Source organism: Gymnogyps californianus, chromosome 6 (assembly GCF_018139145.2).
Source record: "Gymnogyps californianus isolate 813 chromosome 6, ASM1813914v2, whole genome shotgun sequence".
In the NCBI taxonomy this organism is placed as follows: domain Eukaryota; kingdom Metazoa; phylum Chordata; class Aves; order Accipitriformes; family Cathartidae; genus Gymnogyps; species Gymnogyps californianus.
Window position 1 is genome coordinate 16,829,220 of NC_059476.1, and position 16,389 is coordinate 16,845,608.

Consider the following 16,389-nt stretch of genomic DNA (forward strand, 5'->3'; position numbering starts at 1 on the left):
GGGGACCCCGACCCCGGCGCACCGTCCCCGCGCCCGCCGGGCGGGTGCCGGGCCGGCGGGGCGCTCTGCGGGGAAGCGGCCTCCCCGAGCGCAGCCTTAATACATTGCTATTTCTGGCCGGGCGGCCGGAGCCGGGCAGGGGGCCGGCTCTGCCTCCCCCTCCCTCCAATGGCGAGGCCGCCCCCGGCCCCGGCCCCTCCTCGCCGTGACGTGCCGGCCCGGGGCAGAGGAGGCTCCCGAGCCCTTGGCTGTCCCTGCAGAAGCTGTAACAAAACGCAGACCCCCAGCGCCGGGCTAATGGAGGCAACTTAGACAGGAGCAGGCGCGGCCCCTCGTCTCTCGGCGCTGCCTGCTCCCCCCGCACCGGGCGCGGCGCTCCCCGCCGAGCCGCCGCCCGAGCGCCGCCGGGCCCGCGGGACTGCCTGCCCGCTTGCGCTGCCCCGATGATGTTACCGAGCCCCGTCACCTCCACCCCCTTCTCTGTCAAAGACATCCTCAACCTGGAGCAGCAGCAGGACCCGCGCTATGGGGCCCAGCTCCCGCACCACCTGGAGCACCACTTCCACCCCGCCGCCTGCCTGCTGGCGGCCGCCGACGGCGCCCGCTTCTCCGACGGCGAGGAGGAAGAGGACGAGGAGAAGCTGTCCTACCTGAGCCCCATGGCAGCGCCCGGCAGCCAGGCGGACGCGCGGATCTCCGCCGAAAACTACGTGCACGCCGTGCTGCGCGGCTCCTGCGAGGCCCCCGGCCCGGGAGAGGAGCTGGACCCCGCGGCCCGCGACGCAAGTGAGTATCGGCTCCGCCGCGCTCCCCCGCCCCGCCCCGCCCCGCCGGGACGGGCCCGCGCTCGCTCCCCGCGGTGCGTTCCCGGCCCGCTGGGCATCGCCCCGCCAAGCCCCGGTCCCGGCGCTGCAGCCCGGTCCCCGCCGCCGCCGCCGCCGCCGCGTACCCTGGGCGTTTCGAGCCGGGACTGGCACGTCGTGGGGCTGCCGCCGCCGCCGCCCTCCTCCGCGCCCCGCTCGCCGCCTCCCGGGAAGCGCCTCCGCGGGAAGCGCCTCCGCAGGGCCCCGATCCGGAGCTGCCGGATCAGGCCCGCGCTCCGCAATTTCGGTAGCGGAGAGGGAGGAACGGGGCGGGTTAGGCCCGACCCGCGCCCGCTGCGGCGGGGCCCTCCGGCAGCGAGGCGGCGGAGCAGGTGCCCGGCGCCGTGCGCGGCGCGGCCCGGGCCTCCGCCCCGCGGTGCCGCAGCGGTAACGCCGCAGCCGGCCCGGAGGCGCGGCGACGCGCCCGGCCCCGCCGCCCGAACCGGCGCCTGGCAAAGACAGGCGGTGCCGGAGGCGGCCGGTCCCGGCGCTGCCTCCCCGCCCGCACCGCGGTTCCCCGACGGGCGCGTAGCGGCGCGGGGCCGGCCGGGGCGCGGTGCGGGGCTCTCGCCCGCCGGCGGGGCCCGTCGGGAGGAGCGAGCGGCCGGGGTCGGCGAGGCGCAGCCGTGACCTGTGCTCCCCCGTGCAGAGAGCTGCGTCCTGAAGAAGCCGCTGGATGCGGCGGAGAAGGCGGAGGAGGCGGAGAGGCCGAAGCAGCGGAGCCGGAGGAAGCCGCGCGTCCTCTTCTCCCAGGCGCAGGTCTTCGAGCTGGAGCGGCGGTTCAAGCAGCAGCGTTACCTGTCGGCGCCCGAGCGGGAGCACCTGGCCAGCAGCCTCAAGCTCACCTCCACGCAGGTGAAGATCTGGTTCCAGAACCGGCGCTACAAGTGCAAGCGGCAGCGGCAGGACAAGTCGCTGGAGCTGGGCGGCCCCGCGGCCCCGCCGCCGCCGCGCAGGGTGGCCGTGCCCGTGCTGGTCCGCGACGGCAAGCCGTGCCTCGGCGGGTCGCAGGGCTACAGCTCGGCGTACAACGGGCCCTACTCCTACAACGGCTTCCCCGCCTACGGCTACGGCAACGCCGCCTCCTACAACCCCGGCTACGGCTGCACCTACCCGGCGGGCACCGGCGGCGCCTCCATGCAAGCCGCCTGCAGCCCGGCGGCGGCCGCCGGCCCCTTCGTGAACGTGGGCGGCCTGGGGGCTTCGGCGGCGGCGGCCAGCCGCTGCACCAGGCGGCGGCGGGGCCCTCCTGCAGCCAGGGCGCACTGCAGGGCATCCGGGCCTGGTAGCCCGCACGCACTGAGGGCCGGGAGCGGACCGGCAGGACGGCCCGGCGGCTCCGGGGCCCCGTTATCACCCGCACCGCAGCCCGGCCGCGCGCCGCGCAACGCGCGCCCTGGACCGGAGGAGCGGCGGCGGCGGAGGGACGGCGCGGCGGCGGGACCCCGGCGCTCCCGCGGGCCGCGGTGCGGGACCGGCGTCGGGCGGGCGGGCGGGCGGAGCGGCGCGGCAGGACGGGGCCGCCCGAGCTCGCAGCGAAGCGCCGCCGCCCCGCGGAGCCGCCGCGACGGCCGGGCGGGCCGGAGCCGATCGCGCCGCGCCAGCGGAGCAGCTTTGCTTGTAAAAAGCCGACGGCGGGGCCCGGGGGTGCCGCGGCCCTCTATCTACTCTGTATCGGTTACTGCCAGCGCCAGCTCGCCGAGTCAGTCAATAAACCAGGTGCAATATCCGCCGCCCGCTCCTCCTTCGCCCAGCGGCCGGTGCCCGGGCGGCGGGGCCGGGGCCGGTGCCCGGCGGCGGGGCGGTCGCAGCGGCGTGCCCGCGGGGCAGGGCGGCCCGGCCGGCTTGTGAGCGTGCCAAGGGCGCTGAATGGGGCCGCGCAGCTCAGAGCCGGGCCCATTGTGGCCGCCGGGCCGGCGCTGAAAGGAGCCGCCGAGGAAGGTAGCGGGAATAGGCGCTTATTGGATTCGGGAACAAAAGGTGTGGCAGGGAGGCGAGGGACAAAGGGGCCCCGGCGCCGAGATTGACGGGCCGCTTTGCCCCCCACTGAGGCCCAGGCCCGGCGCTTTATGCGCGGGGGCTGCAGAAACGTGCTGGGTTTTGTTCCCCTTTCTGGGAGCGCAGGGGGAGAGGAGGGGGGTCCGCGGGCCGCTGATTAGGGCCGGCCGGGCCGGGCAGCCTGAATGCCGGGGCATTATTGCTACATGTTCAGCCATTTCGCTCGGCTGCAGGGGAGGGGGCGGCCGAGGCCCCCGAGCCCCGCGGGACCGGCCGCGGGGTCGCCCCCCGCCCGCCCCGTCCCGGGCCGCCCTGTCCCGCCGCCGCCGCCGCGGAGCTCTCGGGGCGGTCCCGGCCCCGCCGCCGCGACCGTGCCTCTGCCGTGCGGGTCCCGCCGAGCGCCGGGGCCGGGGCCGGGGCCGGAGCCGCGCCCGGGGAGGGCCGGACACCCGCGGAGCCCCGTCTGCCTCGCCCCGGGCGGCAGCGGAGACCGGAGGCGCCGGGAGCTCTCACGCACCGTCCCGCACGTCTCCCCGGCCGCGACGCTGGAGCTCCCGAAGATGTTTCCAGCGGAGCCTTCTCGGAGCCGCCGGGACCGACGCAGCCCAGGGGCTCGGTATGCCTCCCACCTCGCCCAGCGATGCCCACCGTGTCCTCCCCCTGCCCTTCCCATGCGTGTCGTGTGACGGTCCCTGCGCCACGAGCAGAGGACCAGGTTTTGTAGCCTGCCATCGCAGAAGCAGCAGGTAACGACCGTTTACACTGCTAAACCCGGTTTTACGCTGCACATTTCCACCGCGTGACCTGAACACACACCCTTGGGGTTTGCTGTTTGAAAGGAACCGGAGAAATTCTTTCCACTGCAGCACCGCAGGGACAGAGTGGGCACCCAGCAGGCCCCGGCTCCCAGCCCTGGCTCGGCACAGCACCCCGCTGTCCCGCGAGCCACCCCGAGGCCGGCAGGCTTCGCAGGGCCGGTGCTGGGAGAGGATGCGGCACACCCAGCCAATTGTTTGCTGGATGGCAGCAAGGTGTCGCGGGAGAGGAAGCCCAGGCCCCGCTCTTGGCTTTCGGAGATGAGTGGTTAAGGCCCTGTGGTCTCGTGGGTAGAAACAGGATAGCCAAGAACAAAGATAGGTAATGCTCTCTCTTTGCAGCAGCAGTCGGGCTGGGGAGATTTGTCTCTGCCATAGGAAAGAGTTGCATTTTCCTCCATGTTCTGCCAGACTGTTGTCTGCAAAAATAGGGGACCCGTATGAGTTCATGCCTTGGTGTGCAAGCCAGAGGAATTGTAACCACAGCACAAGCTCCTCCGAAATCAGGGTGCGTGAGAGGAGCTCCCAGCTTAGCACATCCCCTCCAAGTACGTGGCAGCGGGTTAGAAATCCAGTGCATCCCCAGCAGCACCCAGAGGCTCCAGATGAGACCAGAGCCCTGGTGTGGGACACACTGCCCACGTTTGTAGCCACAGTCTCTGGAGCATGGACAGTTAAGTAAAGCAAAGGGGCACACGGGGACCCCATGGCCGCGTTGCAAGAGGTGATGCCGGGCAGTAGCAGCATTATCAAGCACCAACAGTACCCAGCATTCCCGTAGGTGTGAGGTCAGTGTTGTGCTCACCCCACTTGTGCCTGGTGACACCCGTGTGTGCTCCTCAGCCCTGCTCTTCCCCACGCAGAGCTGGAGCAGCGCCCAGCCAGGGGATGCCGAGAGGCCCGGGCTGCAGGCCGGTGTGGCATGGCAGTGGAAGTTTCTGGATGTCCACCATAGCAAGCCCCATTCCTGGGACAGATCCCAGCTGTCCCACCAGCTCAGACTGGGGGGAGGGCAGGGGGTTAGTGGGAGGGACCCCTCTGCAGACTCTCGCCCAAAGCCTCTGAGCCGATGGGGAGGACAGAGCGGCACAAAGAGCCGGCAATGCCGGAGGGCCCGGGGCAGGGTGGCGGAAGTGAAGCGCTCCAAAGAGGAGGAACAGCCGGCAGGGGCCAGTGGGAGGGAGATGGTGGGAGACCGCAGATTGGATGGGCTGCCCAGGGAGGGGAGACACAATGGAGGGAAGTTGCTGCGTGGCCACGCTGGAGGCAGCGCCTGCCCGTGACGCACCCCGTCCCCCTCGCCCCGGGGCGAAGTGGGGTGCTGCCGGCGGGGTGAGAGGCGAGAGGCACAGGGTGCTGGTGGAAATCCCTCTGGCATGGTCCCGCTGCGGCGGCGGCGCGGTCAGAGGGATATCGAGGAGGGAGGGATGGGGAGGGCCATGGTCAAGGGGCGGAGGGCGCGTGTTATTTCTTCCTGGTTGATCGGGGGATTTACTGCTGTTTGGGAGTCAGGGCGGGAAGGTGCCGATTGATTTTGGACAGGGGCGAGATTCTCTAATACAATGCACTGACTTAAAGCAAAGGAGGGACTGTTGGGGTGGCCATGCTTTAACTACCAGGCCTCAGGCCCGCTCTGTGCATGAGCTCCAGTTCTGTTTTTCATTCAAGTTTTCCTGGCCGAGGAGGGGCCCATGAGCAGAACTTGCCTCTGTCCAGCGGTTCCTAGGGAGGCTCTATCCAAACTCCAGTGCTAGCTGGTTTTCTGTGGCCTCTCCGTCATGCTCAGGATCACACGGGAGCAGTGCTGTTCCCTCTGCAGCACCGCAGATGTGCTCTGGTTTCCTCTCCTTCTTGACATCTTTTTCCATTCCTCCCTCCCCCACGCTGCGGTCATCTCTACCCTTCGCGCCCTTCATCCTTTTCTCTTCACCACCCACGTGCTGCCATCAGCAAGGAGCTTGCCTGGGTGTGGAGCGAGACGCCTGCTCCCAGCGAGGCCGGCCAGGCTGCCTGCGGACCTTGGCAGACCTCGCTGAGTTTTGGTCCCATCTACTTCGCCTGGGCACAGCCACCTCCCGCTGCCTCGGGGCCGGGAGCCCGGGGACCCAGCTGCATGCTGGGGTGGTGCCCGGCTCTTGCCCCTCTGTGTTGGATCCAGGTTGGAGCAGCAGCTCCTGCTCTGCAGCGCTTCCCACCGCAGCCGCCCTGTGCCGTGAGCTGGGAGCTGCCGAGGCTGCCTGGCCACCGGGGATCTGCGGAGCCGTCAGGGCTCCGAGGTGCTGGAAGCTCCTCCTGGCAATGGCAATGCGGGGTTGTTGCACAAGCGCTCTCCAGTGCCAAGAAAGCTGTGGCCAGCCATGGATCAGGTAATTAAATTAAAATATTGGTACTTGTGCTGTGGAGTCTCCAGTGAGGGTTTCTCCCAGTACTTGCCTGCCAGCACGAGGGCCAGGGACCTGCGTCCCTTCCTTGGATGACTCACTGATGGCCACAGACCCTGCGCAGTCCTCCAGCCTGTCCCGTGCATCACAAGATGACTACACCTGACTAAGCAGGGTGGGGAGACTTGCATGCTTTAGCTATTCCTTCTCTCCTCCCTGCAATGGTGAGACCAGGCACAGCGCTGCTGTGAGGGATTCAGGTGACCCGTCCAGAGAAGGGGACTGCATCTTCGTCCCCTCCAGAGCAGAGCGCTGCTGAAGGCCAGAGCCCTTCCCGGCTGCACCGTGCCAGCATCCCCTGCCTGGGCAATAAAATCCACTGACCCTTTCCCAGAACAACTTTTTGCCGTGCCCGGGGCTGCTGCAGGCGGGCGGTGCCGGGCCCAGTGGGTTCCCGGCTGCCGGCAGGGTGCTGCCTGGGAACCCCAGGTCCCCGGGGCTGTCAGCTGGGACACTGCTCCCGGGGCCTGTCCCCAAGCGAGATACTCCACCGCCATCTATCGGCCAGCACCCGGGGACAGGGAGCGACAGGTACCCCTCTGTCCCCGCCACCCCATGCCGCAGGGGCTCTGCGTCTGGTGTCGGCTCGGTTTGGGGGTGCCCGAGTGCCCCTGCAAGGCTTGGAGGGCTGCAGAGCAGCCGGGCAGGGTTGCCTCCCCCGGCTGGCATCACGTCCCCGGCGCTGGGGACGGCAGTGGGACACACTGGGCATCGGGAAGGGTGGGCTGGTTGCGTTGGCTCTGGGCAGGCTGGTGTCTCCCCATGGCTGAGCTCTGTGGGAGCTGGGATCTCCCGACACGTGCAGGAGCTTTGCTGCACCAGGCAGCATCGCTGGGGCTTGTACACGCAGCGAAAGGAAAGCACCCGCATGTGCCCCCACTGCGGTGGGAGAGCTGGGGACAGGGCCAGTGTCCCCTCCCAGCCTCTACCCACCATGCAGGTCCCTTTCTAGTGAGTAATGTTTTGCTCTGTGTTTTTTTAACTGAGCACAAGCATCAAGCATGTCTTTGTGAGAGACCCAGCAAGTTTTTAGCTCTGATTACCTTCTCCATCCCAAAGCAGTGCAATTCACTCAACGCTGGGAGCGCCCCCCCAAACTCCTGATGCCCTGGCACTGCCCGCAGCCTCCAGCTACCACGTTCACCCCCTGCAAGTCCTTGCCCAGGACATTTATGATGGTTGTGGTGTCCAGCGCCTGGTGCCTGTTACAGCTGCGTCCTCACCAGAGGGAGCTGTGTCCCCGATGGAGGCACGGCCCAATTTTGGCCCAATTCCCTACTCCCTCCCCTTTTTGTAGCCCTTGGCAATGCTCCGGGCGACATACTGCTCAGGTCTAATGGGCACCCAAAGGTGCCGGGAACAGAGGAGAAGGCTGCTTGGATTTGCATTTCCATTGCCAGGCATGGTCTGTGCCCTGCCAGGAGGCTCTTATGTCACCCCCCATGCCATAGGTGTCCCCGGGGGGCGATTGCAGGATTTCTCTGAGGCTAGCACCACCGCCAGTGCAATACCTGCAGGCGTGCTGAGCTGGGGAGATTAGGGCTGGAGGCCCCTCCGACTCCTGGAACAGAGCTTGCTTCAGCTGCTTTTGAGACTGATCCCAGAGCAGGCTCTAGTGTCACGGCACACTTGAGCCGTCCCCACTGTCCTCACCCGTGTGCCCTCGGGAGAGTGACCTGTGCTGCCACCCCTGTGCCACCCCCATCCAGCCCAGGAGCAGCTCTTCTCCCACCTCTGCCACCTCCCCAGTGCAACACGCCGTCTGCCCGCACCCCGGCTCCAGCCAGGCAGCATCTTCCCAGGGCCACTTTGCATCCCCTTGTAGGGGGACTTTGACACATAACCCTGCACTAAGTATGGGTATTACCAGTATCTCCCCATCAAACCAGACACGCCGAGAGCAGTCCCAGCCCATCCCTGGGGATTACTTCCTCTGGTGGCTCTTTACAGCCAAGAAAGCAGGTTTGCAGCCTCAGCTTTACCTTTCAGGCTATATTCCCTGCCTTCCTGCACTGTGATGCTTGGCCGGAGCCAGGCAGGCTGGGACCAGCCCAGCCAGGAGTTGTCTCTCAGCAGTTTAACCCAGGCAGCAATGTGGGTAAGAAGAGGGTTTCCCAGGGCTCACCAGAGGCAATGTCTGCTCTGTGTCCAGGCAGCCCTGGCGCCCGCGTTTACCACTGCTGTAAGGCCGTGGGGTCATGAGAACTTGTATGACTTTATTGGGGTCTGACAGAGCCCTGAGGAATCCCAGAGCCAGGGTGGGTCGGGGCTGGAGGGAGGCTGGGAGCCCACCTCCGCGCTCCCCACGGGCTCCGGCCACCTCCTCCCAGTAAGCAGGGCTGTCATGCACCCGCTGCAGGGGGGCTGAGGGGCAGGAAAGCTTGGGGTAGCCCCGGGTGTCGGCAGAGGAGGGGCAGGGATCTGATTTGGCAGGGCAGTGCCCTTGCCCCCCCGCCTGCCCCTGAGCTGGGCTGGCAAAGGCCCCTGCGGGCTGGGACTCAGCGCCCTGCGTGGGGTCCCTGAGGCACGAGCAGCTCAGGAGCCCACCAGCCCCCGGCTGAAGGTATGGGGCAGACATGCTGGAAGGGTCTCCCCTTCTTGCTCTGGGGATAAAGAACCCCCCAGCTCCCCTCACCCCAGCCCTACCCTTAACCTGTGGGAGTGCGGGCGTCTCCAGTTACCCCAGGAAGATGGCCGGAGGCTCCTGAGCTGCTCCTGGCACGGCAAACTCAGGCTGCCTGAAATAGCTTGGGCTTGTGCCACGGCAGTGCTGCGACAGCCCCGGATCTATCACCCGGAACGGGGCAAGGCCGGCAGCGCTGCCCGGCTTTGCCTGCTCGGGGGGCTGCGGGGCTCACCCCCACCTGGGACCCCCACAGCACCAGCGGCAGGACAGGGCTTGAGGGGGCAGTCAGACACGGGAAGGCAAGGCAGCTAATCCCTGCCCACGCTGGATATGGCTGGGGATCCTGCAGGGAGGTGAAAGGAAAAGGAGTTGTCTCCAAAACTCTGCCGGGCTGAGTGTGGCTTCCTTGCTGGAAAGCCAAAAATAGTCTCTTTACTCAGAAGAGGCTGTAGGAGGGATCTCACTCGAAGCGCAGCCAAATACCTAGGAGGCCATAGGACAGACCCAGAGCAGCGTGGCTTCGCTGAAGCATTATCAGACCTTAGAAAGGCAGTGGCCATAGCTGAACCAGCCAATAACTCCGTTACCTCTGGGCATCTCATCATGCCAAAGGAGCCAGAGGAATCGGGCTGGCTGGTGAGGGGACGCCCTCACCCTGGTAGAGCTGGGGAGCAGCTGCGTGCCGCCATGGCCAGCCCCTGGTCTGTGGCAGAGGTTCAGCTCAGGGGATGGAGACAGCAGCAGGACAGGGGATTTTTCATCTTTCGTGGCCTGGCCCAAGGGATATCTGGAAAGCCCCTGGGCGGCTCTGCCATCCCTGCAGTGGCAGATCCCTCACAGGCAGCGCCATCCTCCGCAGGGCTGCTGCTGCCTGCTGCTGCCTGCACTGGGCAACATCCAGCTGCTGCTGGGTAGGCTGGCAAAGCACTGGCAGACCAGAAAGGCCATGCCCTTGCCAGGGGAGCACTCAGGCCAATTGCTCACACAGCAGCATCTTTGTGCTGTGCTGACTTATCATCTCCCCATTCCTGGGGGTCTTGCTCCCTCCCCCAGCACTTCTGCAGGCAGTTATTCCTGGAAACATCCTGGAGTCACCGTCAATCATGCCTTCGCCTGCTGACATTTATAGAGCTTCTTCCAGCGGCTGATGGATTTAATAGTGTGAATCTTACCCCAGTCCCAGCCCGTGTTTATGCCTGTCCCTCCGTGAGGTTTGTAATTGCCCCAGTGCCTGGCGAGGGCTGAAGGCGAAGCTGCAGCTCTGCTGCCGACATCTTTTGGCTTCTGGGCAGGGAGACCCGTCCTGGCAGAGCCCAGTCATACCCGTCTTCTGCAAACTCCCATCTAATGCCCTGCCCGCCAAGCTAATCCTCCCCTGGTCTCTCCCAGCCTTTTCTGCTTCTCGGATTTCTCCCTCTTGGGTGGAGGAGCCCCAGGGCTGCCAAATCTTGCAATACTCAGGCTATTTCTTAAAGCCCCAGCTTCTGAAATGGTGGGAAAACTGGAGGCTCCCAGCCTCTGGTGGCTTTTGTTTCTTTAAGGAGTTTCTCATCCTCCTGCTTGTGCAGAAAAAGCAGGGACCAGGAGCCTGCAGCCCCTGCCAGGGAGCAGAGGATCGGCACAGCACGCAACCCAGGTGGACCTAGGCCGCAGAGCAGTGGCCGTGGCTGCTCTGGGCTCAGGGACACCCAGACCTGCCGGGCAGCCGTCATTTTGACGCTCATCCCATGAGCAGTCACTTGGCATCCGTCACCCACCCTCAGGAACTGGGGCAAGAGAGATGCTTAAGGGAAAGGTGGAGCTGGGGCTGGACTGGGGCTTGAGCAAGGTGTCGAGCACCCAGCCCTGCAGTGCGGGGGTCCCTGCCCTCCAGCCCCCCGGCAGTGCTGGGCCCTGATACCCCCGAGGGCTGCGCATCCCCCCTGCTCACCCAGCAGCCTTTCCAGCCACAGGAAAACCCCTCTTTCCCCTCGCCACAGCCCACCCCAGCAGCCCTCTGTGCAGGCCAGGCCAGGCCGGCGGATCCTCCGCAGCAGCCCCGAGCCGACCCAGAAGCTCGCCGGCCGCACATACCACGGCTGTGAACACATTTCCTCCAGGGAGTTATTTTGGGCGTGGCACCGTGGGATGCATGCCCCTCCTGCAGGCACTACGGGAGCATCCCACGAGAGCCAGGCGTCACCCACGGGCACATGGCTCAAGGAACCCAGAGCTCTGGTCTGGGAGGGTCAGTGCAACCAGGCGATATGTCCCCGCTCAACACACAACCCGCTGAGGCTGGCTCGCAGGCCCAGGGCTGGGTGGGACTCTAAAAGAAGTTGGTATCAAGACAGTTAACAAAATGGTCAGAAAATAAGCTATTCTATTATCATTAGACTGGAAAAAATATTAGCACTTTGAGCAAGTGCATTGGTAGAGTTTTAAGATGCTCATCAAGTATCAAACTAGTTTAATTACTCAAAATCAGGGGGCAAAAGCCCTGCTGAGCCCCAATCTCCTATGCGAGGTGCACAAAGCCCTCCAGCCTCACCCAGTGCCGAAATTCCTGTGCTGTCCCCAACACATACAACCCTGGACCCTCCTGCCATCACCTCCGTTCAGAGCGGTTTGGAGGCACCCCGAGGACCCCTGGTCAGACCGGGGGTGCAGGACTGCCTGCCTGAGGAGTATGAACCTCACCTTCTCCAGTGGGGTCACAGCCCTCGCCAGCGGCAGGCGATGGGCTGGGCAACGAGCCAAAGGGGATGGGGACCACCCTCCTCCCTGCACGTTGCCAGGGTGGCCGGGCCAGGCAGGCCCCCTCCTCCCACTGCCACCCCCAGACCCCATTTCCCTTCTCCCTCTGGCACTCGTCAAAAGAGCTCAGCAGCGGGCACAGTCAGAAAGGCGCAGTGCCGGGAGCTGGGCCATGCGGGAGCAAGAAGGGGACATGAGGTTAGAGCAGAACTGTTTTTATTGGAGGTGTCAAGAGCAGGAACAATAACAAACCTACAGGCTCCCCTCCTCAAGTGCCATCCTCCTCCCTCCCCCACCACCACCGGGGCAGTCAGCATCACCATCACGTGTGCGTGCTACAAGACAACGGCAAGGCTTACACTTTGCTTCAGCCAAAAGCCAGACAAAACCCCCAGCATCCCGGGCAGTGCCGCCGCCGCCCCCTCCTTGGCAACTGCGAGCTCAGCTTGGCCCTGCCAGAGGCAGGGCAGGACATTCACCTGCCCCTCCGAGAAGGGGTGAGTTTTGCGTGAGAGGAGGTTTTGGTTAAGGGAAGGACAGGAGCACAGCTCCACCGAAGTGCCAGGGGATGTGACCTGGGCTGCAGCTCCCAGCGGGACATCTTGGAGGACCCTGGGAGAGAGCAAGCCGTGCAGCCTGAGCAGAGCTGCAGCAGCCACAGGCAAAAAACGGCATTGCTAAACCCCGAAGGGCTTTGCTGCCCCCTCTCTTCAACACAAACCAAACTGAAAGGGAGAGGGATCAGAAGACAAACCAGGAGGGGAGGTGAAGCAGGTCTGGAACGGCGTTCGGCTCTGGCTCACTTCCCAGCCCGCCGCTTCTCCTGGCGCTTGGTGAGGATGTATTTGAAGAACTCGTACACGGACCAGGCAATCGCGGTTGAGGGCATCTGATAAATGACTCTCGCCTGGACCCCTCTGAAGTAGGCGGTCACACCGCCCACTTGGTACACCGTCCTGAAGGCATTGGCCATGCCTGTGATGTGTCCGCTGATGTTGGAGCTCAAGGCCAGGGACTCCTGGGTGTTGAGCAGCGTTTTGCAAACGTCCAAAGGCGTAGTGGCAGCGGCAGCGACAGCCCCCGCGCAGGCCCCGGAGACCACGTGGGAGCCTGGGTTGTACTGTCTGTGGGGGTTGAGCTGCTCTTGCAAGAACTCGTAGGTCATGAAGTGAATGGCTTGGAAGGGGATGTTCATGGTGAGCTGGGTGGTGTAGCTGCGGTAGAAAGCTCCGGCCCCTTCGTTGCGCCACACAGCCCGCACACAGTCCGTCACACGCTGGTAAGGCGAGTTGTACATCTGCATCCTCTGTTTGACCACTTGGGACAGACGGCGGCAGCCAGCAGCAGCAGCCAGGACCCAGGCGCAGAGGGGAAGAGGAGAGAGAAAGGGTAAGCACGAAGCCAGGCTTCCTCCAAGTGCCCGGAGTTTGGTCACGCTGGCTTCAGAGCTAACGACGGACAGCTCGGACCAGCAGCGCCCTGCGTGTCCCCAAGCAGGACTGCAGTCATTTAGATCTGCCGAGGCATCACCGTTGCACAGACATCACCACCTACAAACCCTGCAGCTGCCGCAGCCCCAGGAAACATCCCAATACCCAGGCGCTTATACTCCAGATCCACCCTCACTCCCAAGCGACCAATGTCTCCCCATTGACCGCCGCAGAGCCACCTCTGCATCTATTCTCTTATTTTCTAACAGCTCTCGATCTGGACGAGCCTGTCCCTCCCCAGCCGCCCCCGCTGCAGCCCAGAATAACCACAGCACATCGCAGAGCCCACCAGCCAGGAATCGTTAGCAGCCGCTGCCAAAATGCAGCCATTCCAGGGCAAGAACCAGAGGCCAAACCCCCCCCAACACATCCAGCAGCAGGGCAGGGGAGCCCAGAGCGCAGCCTGCCGCTATCCGGTCTCCCCCTATTTCAATATGGCCACAAGGAGCTAAAAATGATGCGACTACAAACTACTACAGTCGTGATAAGAAGATGAGCTCCAGGGAAGGAACGACAACTGTCTGGCCACACAGCTGCCTGCTCCTCAGGGTCCCTGCCAGGCAGCGGGCAGGCAGGAGCCTTGCTGGGCCCAGATCAGCCGGAGCCTGCACCGTCACGAGCCCTCCAGTTTTAAGAGGAAAAATACGTTCACGACTGATCTTTCCTTGTTATTCCTCCTCCTCCCACCACGTTCACAGACTTTAATTACAAATTCTCTCTGCCTTTTTCATGCATACCAGGCTCAACAAAATCAGTATCTTCCAGACATTTCACAACACAAGATCTCCCTTCTCCTGACTTCTCTAGCATGCCTTTTGTACCCTGTTCTTTCAGTCTTCTTCCTGAACACAGGCCCAGAACCGTACCACGTCTTCCTGAGATCTCACCACAGCAATGCCCAATTTCCACACACTTGGAATGACTTCAACAGTACGGACTGCATCTCTCCTGCCTTCTCTCCTGCTCCAGGTAACCGTCCCCAGCCAAACGCCTGGGTGAAAGGCCGGCACCCTCCCAGCTCCTCCTAAGCTGGGGTTTGCTGTGCTCCCCAGAATTAATCTCTTCTACCTACCGCCTCTGTAACGGGCAGCCACCGGGCTCCCTAACCGGAGCCGCAGCCACTGGCCCCCAAAGGATCCTTGCAGTTGGGCGAGCAACGAGGAGAGCACCCTCTGTGCCGCAGAGGGGACCCGAGCGGCGCGGGCAGCCCCCGATCCTCCCCTCCCCGGCAGGCCAGGACCATCGTTACCTTCGGCAGGGTTCATGGCTGCATCGTGGAGCAACGTTGCTACACACCCGGCTGCACCTGCAAAACAAGAACTGCCACATGTGAGGTGGGGGAGGCGAGGGACCCGGGGGCTCCACCACAGCCCCGAGTCCCCCACCAAGGCACAGGAGGAAGCCCCTGGAAGAGGGTGAGATCTGAAGGCGGCCTCCATCTCCCCTCCAAGAGGCAGGCCAGTCCTCAGCGGTTCCCACCCGGAGAGAGCTCAAGAAAGAGAAGAAGAGGGCTGCGACAGGCTCTCAAGTCCCATGGGCTGACCAGGACTCACTCGGGCCCAGCCCTTGGGGGTCAGCGAGCATCCCCGCGCCCCACGGAGAAGAAGAAACCCGACGGCAATCCGCCGCACGCCTGCCAAGGGTGGGACGTGCCCTGCTCTCCCCTCAGCCCCACGCTTTCCCCACCGCGGCAGCTCCTCGAGTCGAGTAACGGGCACCATGGCAAGACGGGCTCCGAAACCACGTGGTGCTCCTGGGGCGAGCTCTGGCACCACCGACCCACGGGGCTGCGGCCGGTCCCAGATTGTCTGCGGGCAGCTCCCGTCCACCGGCATCCTTTCCGAGCCGGGGCCACTAACCTGCTTCAAGCCAGATACCTGGGAGCGGCTCCGGCAGGCGCAGAACCGGCGCTTCCCCCTGCCCGGCACCACGCCGGCGCGGCACCGTGCAGCTGGCTCGCGGCTGGAGAGAGCACAGGGCTTTAGGACATCCGTGGCACCCCGATCCCGCAGCGGCTAACGCCCTGCGGCCGAGCGGGACGGGACCAGACCTCCCTACCGCCAAAGCTCGGCCTCTCCCCACCCCACTCCCCACCCTGGCGTGGCGGGGGGGGCGGCCCCCGGTAGCCCCCGGCCCCCGTGGCCCCCGGGGGGGGGGCGTCGGGAGCAGTACCGTTGGCCACATGGCTATTGCCCCCCGCGTGGATAACGTCGCTCAGCGTCTTTTTTAACTTTTCGTAGCAGGCGAAGTAGAGGGCGTGGGCCGGGCCGGCGCCGGTGGCGGTGATGTTCATGCCCCGCATGGGCCGCCAGACGCCCTCGGTGCGGGCGATGCGCCACAGGGCCTCCAGCACGTTCCGGTAACGGGCGGCGGGCTCCGGCCGCAGGCTCTGCATCCGTGTCTGGAACACAAGGCCCGGGCGGGCGGCCCGTCACCCCCGCAGGCCCGGCGGGGCCTGGCCGGGGCAACCCCCGCCTCCCTCCCCGGTAGGCCCCGGTTTGTGCCCCCCTCCCCGCCGCGCCCCTGCCCCACCGCCGGTGCCGGCACCTTGACGCAGTCGACGGGGTACATCACGCAGTGCTCCATGACGCCCGCCACGGCGCCCGCCAGCATGTGCGTGGAGACGGCGGCGCCCTGCGGCAGCGCCTCGTAGTCGGGGGCGGGCGGGGAGCGCGGCTCGGGGCCCCGCGCCGCCTCGGGCCCCCCGGGCCGGCACCGGGACCGGGACCCGGCCCCGCCTCCGCCTCCGGGCCTCCCCGCCGCGCCCGGCCCGCGCCGCCGCCGCCGCCGCCCATCAGCAGCAGCAGGACGCGGCCCGACTCCGCGCCGCCCCGCGCGCCGGGGCCCGCGCTCGCCCCCGCGCCCGCCCCCAGCTCCATGGCGCCGCCGCCGCCGCCACCGCCGCCGCCGCCGCCCCGGCCCCGCGCCGCGCCGCCCCGCCCCCCGGCTCCCGCCTCGCCCCGCCCCTCCACGCCCATTGGCCACCGCCGCCCGTCGCCCGCCCCCGCCGCGCGCCCACTGGCTCGGCCCGCCGCCCACCGCCTCCGCGCACCGCGCTCATTGGCCACCGCCGCCGCGACTCGGACGCCGCCACTGGCCGACCGCTCCCTCCAGAGCGCTGGGGCGCGCTGCCCGTTGGCCGCCGGGACTCCCCGCCCCGCCGAGCCGCGCAGCCCATTGGGTGTCTCAACTTCGCGCCCCGCCCCGCTGCGCAGCCCATTGGGCGGCGAGCCCGCGACCTTTGGCCCGCCCGCTGTTCCTCTCTGCGGGCCAGAGAGCCGCCATTGGCCGCCTCGCCCGCCACTCCGGCTCTCGCGCGTGTTGTTTATTTGGGCGCCTCGGATTGGCTGGGCGCTGGCGGTGGGAAGGCTGCGATAGGGCGCGCGGGAGGAAGTCTCTGGGTGACGTCGCCCGGCGAAG

The 16,389-nt window shown here is 66.0% G+C and overlaps 2 protein-coding genes across 2 annotated transcripts; one reads left to right on the forward strand and one right to left on the reverse strand.

Moving 5' to 3' along the window:
• Positions 1 to 443: 443 nt before the first annotated feature.
• Positions 444 to 2,152, forward strand: NKX2-3 (NK2 homeobox 3). The gene is given in 3 exon segments (XM_050899264.1): positions 444 to 796; positions 1,517 to 2,055; positions 2,058 to 2,152. Coding segments are annotated over 3 exon segments (987 nt in total).
• A 9,526-nt stretch (positions 2,153 to 11,678) lies between these two features.
• On the reverse strand, positions 11,679 to 15,848 carry SLC25A28 (solute carrier family 25 member 28). The gene is given in 5 exon segments (XM_050899381.1): positions 11,679 to 12,796; positions 14,219 to 14,275; positions 15,142 to 15,370; positions 15,517 to 15,654; positions 15,657 to 15,848. Coding segments are annotated over 5 exon segments (1,134 nt in total). The 3' UTR covers positions 11,679 to 12,278.
• Between the last annotated feature and the right edge of the window lie 541 nt (positions 15,849 to 16,389).